General features: G+C 45.9%; 2 protein-coding genes across 3 annotated transcripts in view; both read left to right on the top strand.

Annotated features, from left to right (window-relative positions):
• The window catches only part of LOC103305706 (C-type lectin-like), a 118205-nt gene that overhangs the window by 50017 nt on the left and 43797 nt on the right, over window positions 1-24391 (top strand). The gene's annotated exons all lie outside the window — the stretch shown is intronic.
• On the top strand, window positions 55-22724 carry LOC135982891 (uncharacterized). Its single transcript, XM_065591460.1, has 7 exons — window positions 55-4835; window positions 4965-6304; window positions 7136-7255; window positions 7383-13360; window positions 13490-14829; window positions 15661-15780; window positions 15908-22724. Exon 7 carries the CDS (start codon window positions 19379-19381, stop codon window positions 20894-20896), a length of 1518 nt encoding a protein of 505 aa, XP_065447532.1. The 5' UTR covers window positions 55-4835; window positions 4965-6304; window positions 7136-7255; window positions 7383-13360; window positions 13490-14829; window positions 15661-15780; window positions 15908-19378; the 3' UTR covers window positions 20897-22724.

Genomic DNA, 24391 nt, shown 5'->3' with positions numbered 1-24391 from the left:
GATGTTGCGAAGGCCAAGACCATAACAGGGTTGAAAAAAGAACTAGATAAATTCATGGAGGATAGGTCCATCAATGGCTATTAGCCAGGATGGGCAGGGATGGTGTCCCTAGCCTCTGTTTGTCAGAAGCTGGGAATGGGCGACAGGGGATGGATCACTTGATGATTAGCTGTTCTGTTCATTCCCTATGGGGCACCTGGCACTGGCCACTGTCGGTAGACAGGATACTGGGCTAGATGGACCTTTGGTCTGACTCATTAGGGCCATTCTTATGTTCTCATCTGACATCCAGACAGTCCCAAGGGTGAGGGCTTCATGGCTCAAGAGGTGTCAATTAAGGCAGCACTGAAGGCGCTTTCTGTGAAAGAGAAGAACCAGCAGCAGCCGCAGCAGCGGGGTGTCCAGAGGGCCCCAGGGGTCTGAGGACCAAAACCTGACGTGAAGGATGAGAGAGGCGAGCAAATGAGAGCATGGCGCCTCTCCAGGCAGCAGGGGAGAGCCAAAGCCAGCCAGGCAACAGAACGAGCGTCTCTGTATAACTCCTGGGCCTGATCCGCTGCCGTCGCAGTCAGTGACGCTCCACTGCAGTAAACCAGCAGAGCTCCCTGGCCACCAGCTGAGGACCTGGCCGTCGAGCTGCCCATCTTCTCCTTTGAGCCGCTGCTCCACAAACTAGCGTAGACAAGACGCCGTTGTGTTACCGTGCAAGGGCTCCCCCACAACCAAGAACACAGGTGCATCCACCCAGAATGCACATCACCCCCTCCAGCCTCCCCCCACCCCTCCCTAAAGCCAGGGAATGGGCAGTCAGCTTTCAGCCTGGACAAGGTGAGCAGTGGGGTTAACCCCTAGCTCTGTCCTAGGGCTGGCCAGGAATGATGGGAAGGCAATAGCCTCTTCCACCATCCAACTTGCATCCGAGTATCTCTTCAGTGCTGAAATTCACATCGTCTCTAAAATCCACACGCCTAGTCAGAATGGCTTGAAATTTGGTAGGCCAGGTTGGGGCCTGGTCTGGACTCAAAGCTCAGTCACTTGGGTAGCCACTTTGGAGTATGCCAATTCTATGGGCTTGGCTGTCCCACCTGGAACCACTGCTCTAGCAACTAGCCCACCCTCCCCTCCCATAGCCAGGTATGAAACCCAGGTGTCCTGGCTCCCAGCATCCTACTGCTCGCTAGCAAACAGCTGTGTGGTGCCTGGTAGAGCGCGCTGGCACAAGTGGCAGGGGGCTCTGGTGTGGACCTGAGGGTCCCTCATTCAGACCCTGCTTTGTGAGGGTAATTATGGTTCCACACAACCTCTGCCCGGTCGGGGGTGGCACTAGGAACTGGGAACCTCACAGAACGTCCCCGCCCTTAGCTAACCCTGCCATGTTCTCTGTGCGCTCCCCAGCCTGATTTCCAGTCACACATCCCACGGGGGCCACAGCACGGCCCCTGCAGAGCATTGATCCAGCGAGTAATGGACGAGGGACGAGCAGGCTGGGCACCGCGAGTGGCCTGTCACAGATCCGAGCAGACACCCCTTGCTGGCCACCTTGGCATGAGCTGGCACCTGGTCTGCCAGCGTCACCCCTACCCACTCCCGAGCACTTGGCCTCTTTTGTTCTCCCCCAGGTAACTTTCCACTGCTCCTACTTCCCCCCTCCCGTCAGAGGAATCAGCTAAATGGGGTTTTCTAAGGATGCTACTGCTTTTTATAACATAGCGTTTTGTGAGGTTTAAGCACCATTATTAATCTTAAGCATTTGCCTTTGCGCCTGTGTGGGGTGTACATGGTACCGGCCCTGTCAGCAGTGGTGGTTTCACATACACGTAGGAACTCATGATACAGCGGTATTTCATAACACCACTTCCCAAGAGCAATCGGAGTGCATGTGTTATACAGATGTGGCTCCAACTCATCACAGCCCCCTCTGCCCCCCGCCCCCGTTTGCAGCCACACAATCCCAGTTATGGAGGCTAATGATGCATATGGGAATTTCTTACAATTACTTTACTTTGGCCCCTGCCTCTGGCCTCGCGGGCGTCTCGAAATGTTTACACAGCCTCCCTGAGCGAGTCTGGAGGGATGCCAGCGCTGGCTCTCGGGAGCACACGCTGTAATCCCGGCAAACCGCTGACATGGGTGACTGGGAAAGAATTTCTAACAGCATGAAGAGAGCAAATATTTGTGCAGAAAGAGAGTGAAGAGCCCTTGGGGCAGCAGGAGATCTGGGACAGGAACCTTCTTCATCCAGGTGGCCCTCAGGGACCAGCCGTGCTCTGAGCTGCTTGTGATCCCCTGGGCGTCTGAAAGGGTCGAGCTAAACGACCTCCACCTGGACAGGCCCAGGCCCCGGAGATTGGGCTCCCTGACTCCAGTGTGATGGGCAGGGGCACACTTGGCTGGAGACCCCCCAGATACAGGCTGGTGGGGAGGCCATAGGGCTCCTGAGAGTGTCCCATCTCAGAAGCACAGAGCACCTCTCAGCATAGACTAGGGTTACCATATTGCAGTCCTGGAAAAAGAGGACACTCCAAGGGGCCCAGCCCCACCCCAACTCCGCTGCTTCCCCGCCCCAACTCTGCCCCTTCCCCAAAGTCCCCGCCCCAACTCCGCCCCCTCCCCTGAACGCTCCGCCCCCTGCCTGTCCCCCTCCCCTGCTTCCCGTGAATCAAATGTTCAGCGAACGGAGTGGCCTTGAGTAGTCAAAGACCCTTCTTCCCCGTCCTCTCCAGTCTATGTCTATCCTATTGCTGTCTAACCCACCCCAGCTCCTCATCTGATTTCAACTGCCCCCCGCTACCGCTCTGGATTCCTTGTCCCAGTTTCCTGGTCCTGTCTCACTCTCCTCTCTCCCTGCCCCCTCAGATGGGATGTTCGTTCCAGATTGGCAGAATTATAAGGCTTCCCAACATTTCAACTCTTCCCATTCTAAATTTTCGGTTGCTTAACTATAGGCTAGTTCTGCCTACAACAAAGCATATTCAGAACTTCTGATTAAGGGGATTATAAATTAGCAACCTCCATCATAGCTAGTCACCAAGTATTGAACCCGAGCCATCCAGACTTAAAAGCATGAGCTTCTACTACTTGAGTTCAAGATATAACTCCCTTAGCTGGTAGCTGTACAGTTATCCTCTAAAAATCCACCAGAGGAGGACACAAAAAGCATGTTGGACAGTGAATTACAAAAGTGCCAAATATTATTATTAGACCTGCAATACTTTTCACAATGAACATCAGCGGGGGATAAACTGGGAGTTTAAGAATGTTTGGAAAACAATTTTAGAGTACCATTCAGTGCTGCGGTTTAAAAGAAAAAAACCCTGTTAAAACTCATAACTTAGGGTATGTCTACACTACGAGAGTAGTTCGATTTTACTTAAATTGAATTTGTGGAACCGATATTACAAAGTCGAACGTGTGTATCCACACTAAGGACAATAATTCAACTTTGTGAATCCACAGTAACGGGGCAAGTGTCAACATTGGAAGCGGTGCACTGTGGGCAGCTATCCTACAGTTCCCGCAGTCCCCACTGCCCATTGGAATTCTGGGTCGAGCCCCCAATGCCTGCTGGGGCAAAAAATGTGTCGAGGGTGGTTTTGGGTAACTGTCGTCATTCAACCGTCACTCCCGCCCTCCCTCCCTGAAAGCGCCGGCGGGCAATCAGTTCGTGCACTTTTCTGGTGAGTGACAGCGCGGACGCCACAGCACTGTGAGCATGGAGCCTCCTGCGATCATCACTGCAGTTATGGCCGTTGTCAACACCTCGCACCTTATTTTCCGCCTTTTTCAGAGTCAGATGCTGAGAAATTGGGCGAGGAGGCTACGGCAGCGTGGTGAGGACATTAAGTCTGAGTGGGGCACAGACCTCTCACAAAGCACGGGACCCCGCGCCGTGGACATCATGGTGGCAATGGGTCATGTTGATGCTGTGGAATGGCGATTCTGGGCCCGAGAAACAAGCATGGACTGGTGGGACCGTATAGTGCTGCAGGTCTGGGATGAATCACAGTGGCTGCGAAACTTTAGGATGGGTAAAGGAACTTTCCTGGAACTTTGTGAGTTGCTGTCCCCTGCCCTGAAGCACAAGAGTAGTATAAGGGCCCTACCATCAATCAAACCCTAACCCCGCCCCTTGACCCATTAAGCCCCTCCCCTTGACCACTTGGCCCCACCCATCTGTCACCGGAAGTTCCACCCCATAGGGTATTACTTCCGGGGTCGAGGTGCCACCTGGCTGGAAGCAAGATGTGTCATGTGACCCCTCTAAGAACTCCCCCCACCACCCTCTACCAATCAGGAGGGGTTTCGTCCCGATAGGACCGCCCCGAGAGGAGATTTTGACCAATTAGGGTGACTTTTGGGTTGGGGTGACCCCTCCAAAAGGGAGTTGTGTGACCCCGCTAAGAACGCCCCCCAAGGCCCTCCGCCAATCAGAGTGCAGCACCATTACCCCATAAGTTCCAGCGCCAGACAGAGGAGGCGGCCATCTCTTACCAAGGACACGTGTTTTCGAAAGCGCGGAAAGGCTGCTGAGAGGAGACATGGACTCCTTTACCACCCCCATGAGAACTTCGGACTTTGTTTTACCCCCGAGGGTCTTTGACCGTCCGTGGAGAAAGCGCTACATCAGCGACAGTTCCGAGGAGGAGGAGGGAGCGACCGAGGGGAGCCCTTTGGCCCAGCCATTGATGGATACGCCGGAACCCAACCCCGAAACCCTCGTGAGGCAGACCGGTGAGCGTGACAGCCTCTCTTTGTCCATCCCCTCAGAGGTGGAAGGCGATTGCGGCTCAGGGGAGTCACCGGCGGACAAAGCGAACGGAAAAGACGGCGCTCAGGTAAATGAATGCTTAAGAAGTGGCGGTCAAGGAGGGGTGGTTAATGGGTTAGGAACCGGGGTTGCGTAAATTAAAAAACAAGCAGCGGGGGTGCTTACACGTTTTCTTTTTTGAAAATTTTTTTAACAGCTCAACGATGCCTTTCTAGAGGACCCGGACAGCGATGCATCAAGCAGCGAAGATGAACTGGGCCCACCATGTTTTTGCTCAGTGCCAATGCGAGTTGTTGAAGAGGACTCTGAGGATGATGGCTATGAGGAGTTTAGGAGGCGGCTTGGCATAGAACTAACTGAGCCAGTGCCACATCGTGAGCATAAAAAAGTCATGAGGACTATTGTACGCGTTGCTGTTTATGCTATCCTTAAGCACTGCCTTAGGGAAAAGCTTTCTGAAGATTGTGAGGGCTGTGTCATAGATGCGCCAGGCCAAAGGCACCATGATTGTGTGACTTGGACTTCAGTGGATATAAACTGCAAGCTCCGGGGCCTGTGTGCTGAGCTGTGTTTGGAAAGCTTATTAAACACTGTTGTTGCCATAGGCTATGGTATGCAATGTTTGTGCCTAACCCAAGAACATTTAGCGCAAGGGGTGACCTTGATAAATGCTGTGCAATTCAGTGCAGACCCTGACCGTGTTCTAAGGAAAATGAACAAACCGGAAGATGCCTGCTTAGAGCATTAAATTGACCGTCTAGTTCGCACAAAGAGTTACAAAACCCTGCTTAAGAAAAAAACTATTTGTAAGAAATCTAAAAGGATTAAGTTAGAGAATGGTGAGGGGACAAACATGCCATATAAAACTTGGTAGCTGTAAATTTTTTTTTTTTTAAAGGGGGGCTTGTGACTATTTGTGTTTTGTTAGAAGGCCTTTGGCCTTTAAGTGCGCTAAAAAGTTTTAATAAAGCATCTTGGTTTTGTTTTTAAGAAGCTGTATGTTTTTTAAATAAAAAAAATAAATTGTTTGTGAGAATTAGCTCTTGTGTTTTGTGTGTGTGTGTGTGTGTGTGTGTATAGCAAAAAGCTGAAATGTATGTTGTGGTGGGGAAGGGGAAAAAATCCTAAAAATGTGCTTACAATAAAACAACCAAGGCTAGTTCAGACATGTGTCTGAGTACAACAGAGTTAATATGGAGATTTACTTATCTCATAGAACTGCCTTTACTAGCCCTAAGTGGTCCTCTTAAGGCTTGAATTCACAACCCTGGGCTTAGCAGGCCAATGCTTAAACCACTGAGTCATCCTTAGTCTTTTAAACTGAATGGGTTTTAACCATACACACACACACCCAGACAAACTGGTTTCACTATCCCAAATCACAAAAGGGAATGCTATGGGTGGGGTCATTAAATTAACCTGTTAGCAAACTATGTTGAATTTTTGTTTAACAATGGGCTAAGAGGGTATAAAAACCTCAGGTATGCAGCAGTTTGTCCTTTTTCAACTTGGATAGCTGCTGGACTGCAAAAAGAGGTAAGACTTGCTGTCTTTAACTCTGAAACTATATATTATATAAGGCCACTTTTTGCCCAGGCTGTTTTAGTAAATAATGGTGCCTATGTTTATTGCATTGTGATCTGCATTTTACCACCAGGCCAAGGTAAAAACAAAAACAAAACATTTTAACTATAGTTGTGCTTAATACTGTTGAATTAACAAAAGTATTACACAGGCTGCATAGGCATTTGGTGGTAATACTAACTAACATTTTTTTGCTTGTTCTTGAACCTGAAGGCTTAAGCACACACGAGGGGGAACAGAACAACCATGTGCCTGCAACACTTTATCCCATAGTGAAAGGGAACCTTTTTTTTTTTTGCAACAGGCTTTTAAATGCATGTGGGGTTTTTGAAAAGTATATGGCTGCAAACTTGGTTTGGTGTGTTTTATAAAGCTGCTGGTGTGTGTGTGTGTGTGCAAGGCAGAGGTTTTTTAAAGTACTTGGCACAGGGTTTTTTTTTGTTTGTTTGTTTTTTTACTGTGTATAATGTGATGGGTTTAAGGCACTGTGGGGGTGGATGCTACTAACTAAACCAAAGGCACATGGCTGGGGTTAGAACAAACCATGTGGCTTTTAAACTAACAAGGGTTTTTCTGCAAAATGGATTTTAAAAGCCGTTTTGGTTTTTATTCTGCAAAATGAGATGTATTTAAAAAACCTGTTTGTTGTACAGCCTGAAATGGATTATTTTGTTGTAAAGCTATGACTTTTTAAATAGAAAAACACCCTAATGAAGTAAGTGTAATGTATGTTTACAAGACGGTTTCATGTGTTTTATAATCATGTTGTTGTTTGCTCCCCAGTACAGTCAAAACATGAGAGATCCTTAGACCAGAGGGAAAACAAGCTGAAAAGAAAAAGGAAAGAGAGAGCTGAAAAGGAAAATTCACCAGCATCAGTGACTGATGGATGGATGAAGCCCTGTAAATATATTTTGCTTATTGGTTTGGCTGTTCTATGAGGTTTTGTATTTTAAGTAAATACATAGGTGTGGGTGAGAGAGGTGCTAAAGGTTAGTTTTTGTAAAATGTTGTTTTTCCCCTGTCATAGGCCTGGGCAACTTTTCTGACAATGCTGTAGTCAGAGATACAAGGACATCTCCTCCAGAACTGCCAACGAACCAGAAATCTGCTTTGAGACCTTTAACAACGCAAAACAGCGCAAGAGTGCAGCTGAAACATCCGGGCGGTCCAAACCTCATATACGTCAAATCCAAGGACAAAACAAAAGACTCTGGTAAAAAACAACCACGCCACCACAACTCCAGTTCCTCAGTGGCCACCACCACACCAAGCCCTGAGGAAACTGTGAGCAAAAACACACACATTTACAAACCCAGAGCACGCACTCTAGGGGTTCTGAATGTGCGCAAACCCGGAGCATGTGCTCTAAGGGCTGCGTTTAAAAAACCATGGACTAAAAGCTTCTGCGATGCTGAGGTATTGCAATCACACAACCAGCACTCCAGTTCCTCAGCGGTCACCACCACACCAAGCCCTGAGGAAACTGTGAGCAAAAACGCCCACATTCACAAACCCGGAGCATGCGCTCTAGGGGTTGTGAATAAAAAACCAAGAACTGACAAACCATTCTCCCAAAACCATAAGCTTGTCCCAGCTCCCCCATATTTTAGTAGTTGGGAAGGGCTTAAGGCTTCCCTCAAAGTGGTGGAGGATATATCCTCAGGTAGGCTAAAAGAACGGGATTCTAGAAAGAAATGGGGAAAAATATGATGCTTGGTTCAGAGCCATGCTGAAAAACATAAGGGATGGAAAGGGTGGCTCTGAGCAGGCATGACTAGTCGTAAAAAGGGGCCTGGGTAAAAGGGACACCCTCCAGGGTACACATCAGTTTATGTGTAAACAAAAGGGGGGACAGTGTTTGGGGGATAAACAGATGGCTGCCAAAAAGTTCCAGGCCCGGGTTGTTGTAAAAATTTTAAAAAGGGCTAAAGAGGTAATGAGGAAAAAAAAAAAAAAAAAAAAAGAGATGTCCCCTACTGGAGGCTCTCAAACTGGCTTGTCTGAAAATGGGGAGGTGGAATTAGACTCTGGTTTAGCAAATTCCCCAGAGGGCTCTCTAGATGGGTCCCGTTCTACTCCCAATGACCCTCATGGAGGCACCTCAGAGTCTGACTCTCAAATAGCATCTGATGTAGAAGATGCCGCTAATGATCCCGTAGAGGAACCCCCAAGTAACCCCGAAAATGCCGAGGTGTATATGGAGAGAGTGAGAAGTTGGCAACATGAAGTATCCAGATTTGGGGGGTCGGTGTATTGTGAGGAATTTCGTTTTGTCAATCTTGAGCAAATAAATTCAGCTCAGCAGGTTGGTGAAGCCATACACCGGGGAATACAGTTAGTGCTCGATGACATTAATGGTAGGGTAGGCCCTGATGATTATGTTGAGTTAAGTTTAGAGAGCCGTAATTTAACTAATTCTTTGTTTTCGGTCAAAAGAACTAGAAATGAGCTGTCTGCTGAGGATTTTTTAAATCAGACCTCAAAACTGCTACAGAGCAATAGAGAGTTGCATCTTGATGGGACGTTGCGCCTTGTTGTGACAGTTGTAAAAAACAGGGGTGGGGGCGCTCCTAGAGTTTTAAATACTATCCTTAATAGTCAAATTATTCATAAAAAGAGACAGTGTTTAGTAGACCTGACTTACACCGGTACCAATTTGTGTTTTGCGGGTGGGCTCTTGGCCGTCATGTCCGATCGTAAACCTACGGACGCGGAATTGTTAGCGGAGGCAAGAAAGTTACATGAGAAACTGGGGTGGTCAGATCAAAAAAAGGTTATGCTCAGTGACGTAGCAAAGTTTGAACAGCATTTAGGAGTTAACATACAGGTGGTGTTGTATACGGCGAAAGGCGGCTGGGGTTTTTTTAAAACGGGGGGCACAGTGTACCCCAAGACTTATTTTATCCTGTTGCACGATGAGCATTACTATGGGGTTTTGGATGTAAAAATGTTGTTCAGAGCGAAAAATTGTGAGTTTTGCCACATGGTGTACAGCCATGACCACTCTTGCAGGTATCATTGCCGCCTCTGCTTGAGCGTAACGTGCTCAGACAGCGTGGGTGAGCAGCAGCGGTGTCCTAGCTGTAGACTGTATTGTCGGTCTAAAGAGTGTTTAGACAGACATATCGACTGTGCATCAAAAAACCAAGTTGAATGCCTGTCTAAAACTTTGTGTGAGAAGTGTCAGTCTTACGTGGACAAGCGGCATAGGTGTAAAGGGAGACGTTGTAAGCAGTCTTGTGAAGTAACTCCCTGCTCTCCATGTGCCCGTATATAATGCCTGCATCTGTAACTTTCACTCTATGCATCCGAAGAAGTGAGGTTTTTGCTCACGAAAGCTTATGCCCAAATAAATCTGTTAGTCTTTAAGGTGCCACCAGACTCGTTGTTGTTGTTGTTGTAAGCAGTGTCAGGAGTTGATCGTTGGTGATGTAGACGGCCACCTCTGTTTTATGGACAGCCTTAGAAAGCCTGAATCTTCAGAAAAGTATATTTTTTATGATTTTGAATGCATGCAGGAGACCGGGGTGCACACTCCCAATTACATTTTTGCTATGTCCCTAAAGGCAGAAAAATCCTGGGAATTTAAGGGCGATAAGTGTCTTTATGTGTTTGTGAAGACCTTTATTGGCAAAGCGTTTCGGGACTACACGTTCCTAGCACACAATTCTAAAGGTTATGATGCATACTTTATTGTTAAACAGTTACTCAAGGAAAAGATGGGCCTAGAACTGATCACTCAGGGTAGTAAACTAATGTGCGTGGAAGTTAAGGCCCTGGGCATTCGTTTTATAGACTCTTTAAACTTCTTGCCCATGAAGCTTAGCAAGCTACCGCAGGCGATGGGGTTTGAAGGGTGCAAAGGGTATTTTCCACACTTTTTTAACACGTTAGAAAATCAAAATTACGTGGGGCCTGTGCCCGGTATGGAGCACTATGGTGTAGAAAGCACGATGCCCAGAGAAAAAGCAGAGTTTCTCGACTGGTATCAGGACCACAGCTCTGAGGTGTTTGACTTGCAAAAAGAGCTCGCGTATTACTGTCAGCAGGATGTAAAAATTTTGAGACAGGCCTGTATCCTATACAGAAAAGAGATTATGAAAATGACGGAGAAGGGAGATATAGTAGAGAAAGAACCTGGTAAATTCACTGAGATAAAACTGTATTTAGATCCATTCCGGTACATAACACTGGCATCTGTCTGCATGGCTATGTACAGGTTTATGTTTTTGGAGCCTAACACGGTAGCTCTTCTCCCTCCAGACAACTATCACAGGCAGAAAGAGATATTCGACCCCATCTATTCAGTGGCTGTTGTATATCTCTCACAAAGAAAATATACAAATACGGCACGCTTTACAGGGTGGAGAACTACAGGTAGGCCCCTACTTTTTAGACAGTTATGCCAATGTTGATGGGGTACGCACAGCCTTTGAGTTTAACGGTTGTTTTTTCCATGGCTGTGTCACCTGTTATTGTGAAAAAACACAAAATCCTATGACGGGGACATCTTTTGGGTTTCTTTATTACAAGACGCAGCTCAAGACCGACTATCTGAAACGCCTTGGTTTTTTAGTGAGGACTCTTTGGGAGCACGAGTGGGAGGTGATGAAAGAAACAGACAGGGAGCTTGCAGACTTTTTAAACCGAGCCCGGTTACCCCAGCCTCTCATGCCTAGGGATGCTCTTTTTGGGGGGAGGACAAACACTATCCGCCTATATTACAAGCCTAACCCTGGGGAAGAAATCCACTATTCTGATTTTAGCAGCCTGTACCCTTTCGTAAACAAAACCAAAGAATACCCTATCGGACACCCCGATATAGTCTATGACAAATTTGGGCCCCTTGCAAATTATTTTGGAATTGCAAAAGTTAAAGTGTACCCCCCACGAGGCCTCTTTTTCCCATTGTTACCCGTCAGAGTGGGTGGCAAGCTTATGTTCCCGCTATGCCGAACCTGTGCGGAAACCGAGCAGCGGGAGACATGCACCCATACTGACGAGGAGCGGGCCATCCTGGGGACTTGGTGCACGGTGGAATTGAACGCGGCCATAGCGAAGGGGTACGCGGTGGCTAAGATCTATGAAATCTGGCATTTTAATGAAAAATCTGATAAACTCTTTTCAGAGTACATAAAATTACACCTCCGTCAGAAACAAGAGGCTTCAGGGTATCCCAGTTGGTGCACAGACGAGGAAAAACAAAATAAGTACGTTAGCGATTTCTACCAGAAAGAAGGCGTGCATTTACGCCAACACGAAATCAGATCAAACCCTGCTAAACGCCAAATCGCTAAACTGTTTTTAAATTCTCTGTGGGGTAAATTCGGCCAAAGATCCAACCTACCCAACACCAGCATCGTGAGAGACCCTGACGAACTTTTGCAGTATCTGTTCTCCCCCAATTATGAGGTTTCATCCTGCGAGTTTATCGATGATGAAACAGCGTGCGTGTCGTGGAAGCACGCAAAAGAACGGTACTCTGTCTCTGGCAATACCAATGTTTTCATAGCCTGTTTCACCACCGCTTATGCCTGCTTAGAATTATACAGTCTCCTAGACGGTTTGCAAGAGCGGTGCCTGTACCACAACACTGACTCGGTGATCTTTGTGAAAAGGGAGGGTGACTGGAATCCCCCTCTGGGGGATTATTTAGGGGACCTCACGAGCGAAATTCCGCCAGATCAACACATCACCGAGTTTGTGTCGGCAGGCCCAAAAACCTATGGGTATAAGCTATCGGGTGGAAAGGCCTGTATGAAAGTCAAAGGTATTACCCTAAACGTAGCAAACTGCGAAAAGATCAACTTCGACAGTTTGAAAGATCTAGTCTTGGACTATTGCACGGGTCTGCAAGAAAACACCTCAAAAAAGATAGAGGTGCAGCAGCCCTCTATCGTAAGAAACAAAAACCAGTGGCAAATAGAAACAAAAACCCTTAAAAAGACACAAAGTGGTTTACAACAAAAGGGTCCTAGGAGAAGGTTTTAAAACCCTGCCCTACAGCTTTTGAGGAAAAAAAAAATGGATACGAGGTGGAAACACCCCTTTTCTGCAATTCTCGCGGGGCCTAGCAACTGCGGGAAAAGTTACTTTATAAAAAACGTGTTGGATAATGCCAAACACACACTCTCTGTTATGCCTGAGAATATCGTGTGGTGTTACAGTTGTTGGCAACCTCTGTATAAAGAACTGCTTTGTAAATATCCCTTTATCAATTTTGTGGAGGGTCTGCCTGAGGCTTTTGACGATGATGTAGTATAAGGGCCCTACCATCAATCAAACCCTAACCCCGCCCCTTGACCCATTAAGCCCCTCCCCTTGACCACTTGGCCCCACCCATCTGTCACCGGAAGTTCCACCCCATAGGGTATTACTTCCGGGGTCGAGGTGCCACCTGGCTGGAAGCAAGATGTGTCATGTGACCCCTCTAAGAACTCCCCCCACCACCCTCTACCAATCAGGAGGGGTTTCGTCCCGATAGGACCGCCCCGAGAGGAGATTTTGACCAATTAGGGTGACTTTTGGGTTGGGGTGACCCCTCCAAAAGGGAGTTGTGTGACCCCGCTAAGAACGCCCCCCAAGGCCCTCCGCCAATCAGAGTGCAGCACCATTACCCCATAAGTTCCAGCGCCAGACAGAGGAGGCGGCCATCTCTTACCAAGGACACGTGTTTTCGAAAGCGCGGAAAGGCTGCTGAGAGGAGACATGGACTCCTTTACCACCCCCATGAGAACTTCGGACTTTGTTTTACCCCCGAGGGTCTTTGACCGTCCGTGGAGAAAGCGCTACATCAGCGACAGTTCCGAGGAGGAGGAGGGAGCGACCGAGGGGAGCCCTTTGGCCCAGCCATTGATGGATACGCCGGAACCCAACCCCGAAACCCTCGTGAGGCAGACCGGTGAGCGTGACAGCCTCTCTTTGTCCATCCCCTCAGAGGTGGAAGGCGATTGCGGCTCAGGGGAGTCACCGGCGGACAAAGCGAACGGAAAAGACGGCGCTCAGGTAAATGAATGCTTAAGAAGTGGCGGTCAAGGAGGGGTGGTTAATGGGTTAGGAACCGGGGTTGCGTAAATTAAAAAACAAGCAGCGGGGGTGCTTACACGTTTTCTTTTTTGAAAATTTTTTTAACAGCTCAACGATGCCTTTCTAGAGGACCCGGACAGCGATGCATCAAGCAGCGAAGATGAACTGGGCCCACCATGTTTTTGCTCAGTGCCAATGCGAGTTGTTGAAGAGGACTCTGAGGATGATGGCTATGAGGAGTTTAGGAGGCGGCTTGGCATAGAACTAACTGAGCCAGTGCCACATCGTGAGCATAAAAAAGTCATGAGGACTATTGTACGCGTTGCTGTTTATGCTATCCTTAAGCACTGCCTTAGGGAAAAGCTTTCTGAAGATTGTGAGGGCTGTGTCATAGATGCGCCAGGCCAAAGGCACCATGATTGTGTGACTTGGACTTCAGTGGATATAAACTGCAAGCTCCGGGGCCTGTGTGCTGAGCTGTGTTTGGAAAGCTTATTAAACACTGTTGTTGCCATAGGCTATGGTATGCAATGTTTGTGCCTAACCCAAGAACATTTAGCGCAAGGGGTGACCTTGATAAATGCTGTGCAATTCAGTGCAGACCCTGACCGTGTTCTAAGGAAAATGAACAAACCGGAAGATGCCTGCTTAGAGCATTAAATTGACCGTCTAGTTCGCACAAAGAGTTACAAAACCCTGCTTAAGAAAAAAACTATTTGTAAGAAATCTAAAAGGATTAAGTTAGAGAATGGTGAGGGGACAAACATGCCATATAAAACTTGGTAGCTGTAAATTTTTTTTTTTTTAAAGGGGGGCTTGTGACTATTTGTGTTTTGTTAGAAGGCCTTTGGCCTTTAAGTGCGCTAAAAAGTTTTAATAAAGCATCTTGGTTTTGTTTTTAAGAAGCTGTATGTTTTTTAAATAAAAAAAATAAATTGTTTGTGAGAATTAGCTCTTGTGTTTTGTGTGTGTGTGTGTGTGTGTGTGTATAGCAAAAAGCTGAAATGTATGTTGTGGTGGGGAAGGGGAAAAAATCCTAAAAATGTGCTTACAATAAAACAACCAAGGCTAGTTCAGACATGTGTCTGAGTACAACAGAGTTAATATGGAGATTTACTTATCTCATAGAACTGCCTTTACTAGCCCTAAGTGGTCCTCTTAAGGCTTGAATTCACAACCCTGGGCTTAGCAGGCCAATGCTTAAACCACTGAGTCATCCTTAGTCTTTTAAACTGAATGGGTTTTAACCATACACACACACACCCAGACAAACTGGTTTCACTATCCCAAATCACAAAAGGGAATGCTATGGGTGGGGTCATTAAATTAACCTGTTAGCAAACTATGTTGAATTTTTGTTTAACAATGGGCTAAGAGGGTATAAAAACCTCAGGTATGCAGCAGTTTGTCCTTTTTCAACTTGGATAGCTGCTGGACTGCAAAAAGAGGTAAGACTTGCTGTCTTTAACTCTGAAACTATATATTATATAAGGCCACTTTTTGCCCAGGCTGTTTTAGTAAATAATGGTGCCTATGTTTATTGCATTGTGATCTGCATTTTACCACCAGGCCAAGGTAAAAACAAAAACAAAACATTTTAACTATAGTTGTGCTTAATACTGTTGAATTAACAAAAGTATTACACAGGCTGCATAGGCATTTGGTGGTAATACTAACTAACATTTTTTTGCTTGTTCTTGAACCTGAAGGCTTAAGCACACACGAGGGGGAACAGAACAACCATGTGCCTGCAACACTTTATCCCATAGTGAAAGGGAACCTTTTTTTTTTTTGCAACAGGCTTTTAAATGCATGTGGGGTTTTTGAAAAGTATATGGCTGCAAACTTGGTTTGGTGTGTTTTATAAAGCTGCTGGTGTGTGTGTGTGTGTGCAAGGCAGAGGTTTTTTAAAGTACTTGGCACAGGGTTTTTTTTTGTTTGTTTGTTTTTTTACTGTGTATAATGTGATGGGTTTAAGGCACTGTGGGGGTGGATGCTACTAACTAAACCAAAGGCACATGGCTGGGGTTAGAACAAACCATGTGGCTTTTAAACTAACAAGGGTTTTTCTGCAAAATGGATTTTAAAAGCCGTTTTGGTTTTTATTCTGCAAAATGAGATGTATTTAAAAAACCTGTTTGTTGTACAGCCTGAAATGGATTATTTTGTTGTAAAGCTATGACTTTTTAAATAGAAAAACACCCTAATGAAGTAAGTGTAATGTATGTTTACAAGACGGTTTCATGTGTTTTATAATCATGTTGTTGTTTGCTCCCCAGTACAGTCAAAACATGAGAGATCCTTAGACCAGAGGGAAAACAAGCTGAAAAGAAAAAGGAAAGAGAGAGCTGAAAAGGAAAATTCACCAGCATCAGTGACTGATGGATGGATGAAGCCCTGTAAATATATTTTGCTTATTGGTTTGGCTGTTCTATGAGGTTTTGTATTTTAAGTAAATACATAGGTGTGGGTGAGAGAGGTGCTAAAGGTTAGTTTTTGTAAAATGTTGTTTTTCCCCTGTCATAGGCCTGGGCAACTTTTCTGACAATGCTGTAGTCAGAGATACAAGGACATCTCCTCCAGAACTGCCAACGAACCAGAAATCTGCTTTGAGACCTTTAACAACGCAAAACAGCGCAAGAGTGCAGCTGAAACATCCGGGCGGTCCAAACCTCATATACGTCAAATCCAAGGACAAAACAAAAGACTCTGGTAAAAAACAACCACGCCACCACAACTCCAGTTCCTCAGTGGCCACCACCACACCAAGCCCTGAGGAAACTGTGAGCAAAAACACACACATTTACAAACCCAGAGCACGCACTCTAGGGGTTCTGAATGTGCGCAAACCCGGAGCATGTGCTCTAAGGGCTGCGTTTAAAAAACCATGGACTAAAAGCTTCTGCGATGCTGAGGTATTGCAATCACACAACCAGCACTCCAGTTCCTCAGCGGTCACCACCACACCAAGCCCTGAGGAAACTGTGAGCAAAAACGCCCACATTCACAAACCCGGAGCATGCGCTCTAGGGGTTGTGAATAAAAAACCAAGAACTGACAAACCATTCTCCCAAAACCATAAGCTTGTCCCAGCTCCCCCATATTTTAGTAGTTGGGAAGGGCTTAAGGCTTCCCTCAAAGTGGTGGAGGATATATCCTCAGGTAGGCTAAAAGAACGGGATTCTAGAAAGAAATGGGGAAAAATATGATGCTTGGTTCAGAGCCATGCTGAAAAACATAAGGGATGGAAAGGGTGGCTCTGAGCAGGCATGACTAGTCGTAAAAAGGGGCCTGGGTAAAAGGGACACCCTCCAGGGTACACATCAGTTTATGTGTAAACAAAAGGGGGGACAGTGTTTGGGGGATAAACAGATGGCTGCCAAAAAGTTCCAGGCCCGGGTTGTTGTAAAAATTTTAAAAAGGGCTAAAGAGGTAATGAGGAAAAAAAAAAAAAAAAAAAAAAGAGATGTCCCCTACTGGAGGCTCTCAAACTGGCTTGTCTGAAAATGGGGAGGTGGAATTAGACTCTGGTTTAGCAAATTCCCCAGAGGGCTCTCTAGATGGGTCCCGTTCTACTCCCAATGACCCTCATGGAGGCACCTCAGAGTCTGACTCTCAAATAGCATCTGATGTAGAAGATGCCGCTAATGATCCCGTAGAGGAACCCCCAAGTAACCCCGAAAATGCCGAGGTGTATATGGAGAGAGTGAGAAGTTGGCAACATGAAGTATCCAGATTTGGGGGGTCGGTGTATTGTGAGGAATTTCGTTTTGTCAATCTTGAGCAAATAAATTCAGCTCAGCAGGTTGGTGAAGCCATACACCGGGGAATACAGTTAGTGCTCGATGACATTAATGGTAGGGTAGGCCCTGATGATTATGTTGAGTTAAGTTTAGAGAGCCGTAATTTAACTAATTCTTTGTTTTCGGTCAAAAGAACTAGAAATGAGCTGTCTGCTGAGGATTTTTTAAATCAGACCTCAAAACTGCTACAGAGCAATAGAGAGTTGCATCTTGATGGGACGTTGCGCCTTGTTGTGACAGTTGTAAAAAACAGGGGTGGGGGCGCTCCTAGAGTTTTAAATACTATCCTTAATAGTCAAATTATTCATAAAAAGAGACAGTGTTTAGTAGACCTGACTTACACCGGTACCAATTTGTGTTTTGCGGGTGGGCTCTTGGCCGTCATGTCCGATCGTAAACCTACGGACGCGGAATTGTTAGCGGAGGCAAGAAAGTTACATGAGAAACTGGGGTGGTCAGATCAAAAAAAGGTTATGCTCAGTGACGTAGCAAAGTTTGAACAGCATTTAGGAGTTAACATACAGGTGGTGTTGTATACGGCGAAAGGCGGCTGGGGTTTTTTTAAAACGGGGGGCACAGTGTACCCCAAGACTTATTTTATCCTGTTGCACGATGAGCATTACTATGGGGTTTTGGATGTAAAAATGTTGTTCAGAGCGAAAAATTGTGAGTTTTGCCACATGGTGTACAGCCATGACCACTCTTGCAGGTATCATTGCCGCCTCTGCTTGAGCGTAACGTGCTCAGACAGCGTGGGTGAGCAGCAGCGGTGTCCTAGCTGTAGACTGTATTGTCGGTCTAAAGAGTGTTTAGACAGACATATCGACTGTGCATCAAAAAACCAAGTTGAATGCCTGTCTAAAACTTTGTGTGAGAAGTGTCAGTCTTACGTGGACAAGCGGCATAGGTGTAAAGGGAGACGTTGTAAGCAGTCTTGTGAAGTAACTCCCTGCTCTCCATGTGCCCGTATATAATGCCTGCATCTGTAACTTTCACTCTATGCATCCGAAGAAGTGAGGTTTTTGCTCACGAAAGCTTATGCCCAAATAAATCTGTTAGTCTTTAAGGTGCCACCAGACTCGTTGTTGTTGTTGTTGTAAGCAGTGTCAGGAGTTGATCGTTGGTGATGTAGACGGCCACCTCTGTTTTATGGACAGCCTTAGAAAGCCTGAATCTTCAGAAAAGTATATTTTTTATGATTTTGAATGCATGCAGGAGACCGGGGTGCACACTCCCAATTACATTTTTGCTATGTCCCTAAAGGCAGAAAAATCCTGGGAATTTAAGGGCGATAAGTGTCTTTATGTGTTTGTGAAGACCTTTATTGGCAAAGCGTTTCGGGACTACACGTTCCTAGCACACAATTCTAAAGGTTATGATGCATACTTTATTGTTAAACAGTTACTCAAGGAAAAGATGGGCCTAGAACTGATCACTCAGGGTAGTAAACTAATGTGCGTGGAAGTTAAGGCCCTGGGCATTCGTTTTATAGACTCTTTAAACTTCTTGCCCATGAAGCTTAGCAAGCTACCGCAGGCGATGGGGTTTGAAGGGTGCAAAGGGTATTTTCCACACTTTTTTAACACGTTAGAAAATCAAAATTACGTGGGGCCTGTGCCCGGTATGGAGCACTATGGTGTAGAAAGCACGATGCCCAGAGAAAAAGCAGAGTTTCTCGACTGGTATCAGGACCACAGCTCTGAGGTGTTTGACTTGCAAAAAGAGCTCGCGTATTACTGTCAGCAGGATGTAAAAATTTTGAGACAGGCCTGTATCCTATACAGAAAAGAGATTATGAAAATGACGGAGAAGGGAGATATAGTAGAGAAAGAACCTGGTAAATTCACTGAGATAAAACTGTATTTAGATCCATTCCGGTACATAACACTGGCATCTGTCTGCATGGCTATGTACAGGTTTATGTTTTTGGAGCCTAACACGGTAGCTCTTCTCCCTCCAGACAACTATCACAGGCAGAAAGAGATATTCGACCCCATCTATTCAGTGGCTGTTGTATATCTCTCACAAAGAAAATATACAAATACGGCACGCTTTACAGGGTGGAGAACTACAGGTAGGCCCCTACTTTTTAGACAGTTATGCCAATGTTGATGGGGTACGCACAGCCTTTGAGTTTAACGGTTGTTTTTTCCATGGCTGTGTCACCTGTTATTGTGAAAAAACACAAAATCCTATGACGGGGACATCTTTTGGGTTTCTTTATTACAAGACGCAGCTCAAGACCGACTATCTGAAACGCCTTGGTTTTTTAGTGAGGACTCTTTGGGAGCACGAGTGGGAGGTGATGAAAGAAACAGACAGGGAGCTTGCAGACTTTTTAAACCGAGCCCGGTTACCCCAGCCTCTCATGCCTAGGGATGCTCTTTTTGGGGGGAGGACAAACACTATCCGCCTATATTACAAGCCTAACCCTGGGGAAGAAATCCACTATTCTGATTTTAGCAGCCTGTACCCTTTCGTAAACAAAACCAAAGAATACCCTATCGGACACCCCGATATAGTCTATGACAAATTTGGGCCCCTTGCAAATTATTTTGGAATTGCAAAAGTTAAAGTGTACCCCCCACGAGGCCTCTTTTTCCCATTGTTACCCGTCAGAGTGGGTGGCAAGCTTATGTTCCCGCTATGCCGAACCTGTGCGGAAACCGAGCAGCGGGAGACATGCACCCATACTGACGAGGAGCGGGCCATCCTGGGGACTTGGTGCACGGTGGAATTGAACGCGGCCATAGCGAAGGGGTACGCGGTGGCTAAGATCTATGAAATCTGGCATTTTAATGAAAAATCTGATAAACTCTTTTCAGAGTACATAAAATTACACCTCCGTCAGAAACAAGAGGCTTCAGGGTATCCCAGTTGGTGCACAGACGAGGAAAAACAAAATAAGTACGTTAGCGATTTCTACCAGAAAGAAGGCGTGCATTTACGCCAACACGAAATCAGATCAAACCCTGCTAAACGCCAAATCGCTAAACTGTTTTTAAATTCTCTGTGGGGTAAATTCGGCCAAAGATCCAACCTACCCAACACCAGCATCGTGAGAGACCCTGACGAACTTTTGCAGTATCTGTTCTCCCCCAATTATGAGGTTTCATCCTGCGAGTTTATCGATGATGAAACAGCGTGCGTGTCGTGGAAGCACGCAAAAGAACGGTACTCTGTCTCTGGCAATACCAATGTTTTCATAGCCTGTTTCACCACCGCTTATGCCTGCTTAGAATTATACAGTCTCCTAGACGGTTTGCAAGAGCGGTGCCTGTACCACAACACTGACTCGGTGATCTTTGTGAAAAGGGAGGGTGACTGGAATCCCCCTCTGGGGGATTATTTAGGGGACCTCACGAGCGAAATTCCGCCAGATCAACACATCACCGAGTTTGTGTCGGCAGGCCCAAAAACCTATGGGTATAAGCTATCGGGTGGAAAGGCCTGTATGAAAGTCAAAGGTATTACCCTAAACGTAGCAAACTGCGAAAAGATCAACTTCGACAGTTTGAAAGATCTAGTCTTGGACTATTGCACGGGTCTGCAAGAAAACACCTCAAAAAAGATAGAGGTGCAGCAGCCCTCTATCGTAAGAAACAAAAACCAGTGGCAAATAGAAACAAAAACCCTTAAAAAGACACACAAAGTGGTTTACAACAAAAGGGTCCTAGGAGAAGGTTTTAAAACCCTGCCCTACAGCTTTTGAGAAAAAAAAAATGGATACGAGGTGGAAACACCCCTTTTCTGCAATTCTCGCGGGGCCTAGCAACTGCGGGAAAAGTTACTTTATAAAAAACGTGTTGGATAATGCCAAACACACACTCTCTGTTATGCCTGAGAATATCGTGTGGTGTTACAGTTGTTGGCAACCTCTGTATAAAGAACTGCTTTGTAAATATCCCTTTATCAATTTTGTGGAGGGTCTGCCTGAGGCTTTTGACGATGACGGTTTGTTTCCTACTAATAAAGTAAATATGATTATCATAGACGATCTGATGAACTCGGCTTGTGAAAGTGATGAAATCGAGAAAGCTTTTACCAAGTACGTGCATCACAGAAACCTGAGCATTATGTATATAGTTCAAAACGTATTTTGTCAGGGAAAAAAGAGTCGCACGATTAACCTAAACACAAAGTACATGGTTCTGTTCAAAAACCCAAGGGATAAATGACAAATCGCTACGCTCGCTCGGCAAATGTACCCCGGCAAAGCTCAATTCTTTCTAGAAGCTTTTGAGGATGCTACCAAAAAACCTTACGGCTACCTGGTGGTGGATTTAAATGCTTCCACACCAGAAGCTTATAGACTAAGAACTGGTCTTTTCCCTCCAGACTGGCCGGCGGTTTATACTTTGAAAAGAACAGCCGGGTATAAAAAGAGAGAACTTATCGGCAGGCCCCTTTTTAACAGCCGGGGCTGCTACCGAAAACATGTCTAGCTGCTTGAAAAGAAACCTGGGCCTTTTAAAATTACTTAGCAAATCGTCCCCACAGCAAAGGAGGGCTATACTGTGTTCAGCCTCTGATGATCTAGTAGCGGCCATCTCAGAAATAGCGCTCAATACCTTAAAAGGAAACGTTCCTTTAACACAGAATCAAGTGCGTGTACTGAAAAAGAAACGCACGCTTATAAAAACTTTGTGTAATAAAAGGGTTTCACTTAAAAGAAAAAAGCATCTGGTAAAGCAGTCTGGGGGGTTTATTGGACCTCTGTTAAGTTTTGCTATCCCTCTGATAACGGGGCTTTTAACTAATCGATAATGGAGTATGCAGAAAAAATGTACCTGGTGCCCAGCCGCCAGTTGGAGCAATTAAGGGCTCCCCCTCCGGCAGAGGAAAATATCAGAACAACCGCAACTCGCTTACTGGATGCTGAAATGAAGTCTGTTCTTCAAAGAACTGACTTGGCCGAATACGAAAAGGCTAAACTTTACAGCGCCGTGCTTCAGAGGTACCTCATGTACGTGAAGCAGAGCGCTGCGGATAAAGGGAAAATAAGTCTGTTTCTACCGGAACAGGAACAGAGTGTGACTGCCAAACCCCCAGAAACACCAAAGAACTCAGACTCTGTTGCTCAGGAGATGTTGGATAACGTAAATAAGCGTTATAAGAAAAATGCAATAGTATTGCTAAATAAGCTGGGCCAGGATAAAAATCTCTTTGTGGAACGATAAAGGGTCTTTTGTGTACAAAGGCTCTGTGGTTAATGGTTCTAACGTGCTTGACTTAGTCAGGGCCATCACCCAGACTCACTCTGTTCCTAGCAGACATGTACCTAAAGGATGGGATGTGTTTATGAATGCCATGGCGGAATTGAACATACCATCTTCCGTCGTGGGCAATGCGGCCAACAGAGATCTTTTGGAACGCCTCCAGGCCTCGACTGCTGACACCGGGGTGGATCGAGAAACCGTGACCCCTTTTTTGCCGTCTAAAAAATGAAAATTGGCTAAAAGAGCCGAATGGCTCAGTGTGTAACATTTTTCACATTCTAATTTTTAAAAAAAAACTGGTAATGTTTTGCTTTAAATATAACATTTCTATAATTTAAAAAAAAAATCTGTGTACTTTTTTCCTCAATTGGTTTAAAAAAAAAAAAAAACCACACCAAACATCGTTTGTCTTTAAACCCCTCACCTGGGGTGCTTTATTGGGTAACATGGCTATGAAAATCATTGCAAGATACACATGTCTGGGCTTGTTGAAACATGTTTTGAGCAAGGCTAGGCATGCCCAAGAATTTAAATTTACTTTTTTCAAAATTCATCACCATCCGGTCGTTTTGCACTAAGTCGTTAGAATACAAATTTAAAATCTGATCTAAAGATAAACCCTTGCTACGATGATGTAAGAAAAACACGCAGTGATAGCCGCAGGCGACAGAGCGGGGGTCTTGTAATTGTCTATTGTGAAACACAATGTCTGTGGCATTTTTGTTTAAAAATTTCATAATGCTTTTAGGAAACAACACACTGTTCGGGGAGTGCCCATATGAGTCAAAAAACTCTCCACGGTTACGCTCCGCCAGATACAAGGCAAGCCAGTGTTCACCCGGTTGGTTGTGTGGATGCGTGTTCGCCACCAAGCCTAGGGGTCTCTGAGACAGCTTGCCTCCTGGGAGCCAATCGCAAGGGAACACATCTAAGAAATTCTTTTTCGTGTAAGGGTCCGTTGATAAGACACGTGAGAGCTCCACGGTGTCCATGTTCACATATAGTCAAACAGAACGTTTCTCCTCTGATTTATTTCTATGACATTGTCAAAAACCCCGTACACAATCATATTGAGGGTAACCGTTAAAGCCTTCCCAAAACGTATTTCTGCTCTCAGGTTCCCGGTTTTAATCAGGGAATAGTGATCAGCGCATTCCTGGTCGGGAGACAGGTCAAAGGCAAACAAGGTGTAACCCTGTGCAAACTCCTCACGGTCGATTAACAGAGAACGATCTTTCATGTGTTTACCAGCTGTCTGTACCAAATTCATGTATTCTCTCATGCAGCGTCCTGCCTCGAAGTCTGGTTGCAGAGGCTTGGTCGGTATCTGTTCACCATCCACATACAAGGCCACAAAATTAATATCGTAATGTTTAAAATGAAAGGGATTTTTAGCGTAACTTCCGCTAAAGGCATCATTATCCACAAACCCTAGGACAAGCATTTTGGGTAACTGTCCCAAGAACAGGTTCTCCTGGTTACTGACCCTGCTGCCCGCGGGGATGCTAAACACTTTCATTCCCACGCGGTCCACAGGGTATTTAGCATTAGCGGTAAGCAGGACCTCCGCGTGCCCCAGACGGACTCCCGGGGCCACCTGTACTTTCTTCACAAAAAGGGATGCTGATACAATGCGCAGTTTAAAGCCTTCAGCCGCACTGCCCATTAAACAGAAAGCGTCTTTACTGCGCGTCAGTTTAATTTTCACATCCAGTCTGTTTAACAAAAGTTTTTCTTGAAAAAACAGGTCGCTGTGTAAATGGCCCAGCAGCTCTACCGTTCTGCTCCTGGCCGTCAGCTTTGCACGCCTCACAAACCCTAGATTCCCTCCATCCAACTCTGTTTCTTCATGTTGTCCAGCAGTGTCTTTGTAAAACAGGCCGGCGGAAAATTGCGTGGCGAGGGTGTCGTCGCTGTAATTGAGCACCGATTCTATAAAGGCCCTGTAAGGGTAGCAGTTGTTGCTTTGGCTTATGAGGCGGTCTCTC

This window comes from Chrysemys picta, chromosome 1 (assembly GCF_011386835.1).
Source record: "Chrysemys picta bellii isolate R12L10 chromosome 1, ASM1138683v2, whole genome shotgun sequence".
NCBI lineage: Eukaryota > Metazoa > Chordata > Testudines > Emydidae > Chrysemys > Chrysemys picta.
Note: the sequence above shows the minus strand (reverse complement) of the source record. Positions and strands in the feature narration are given on the sequence as shown.

What these genes read in the sequence shown, in the direction of transcription:
- LOC135982891 (XM_065591460.1), top strand. Translation starts at nt 19,379, where the DNA reads ATGACGGGGACATCTTTTGGGTTTCTTTATTACAAGACGCAGCTCAAG.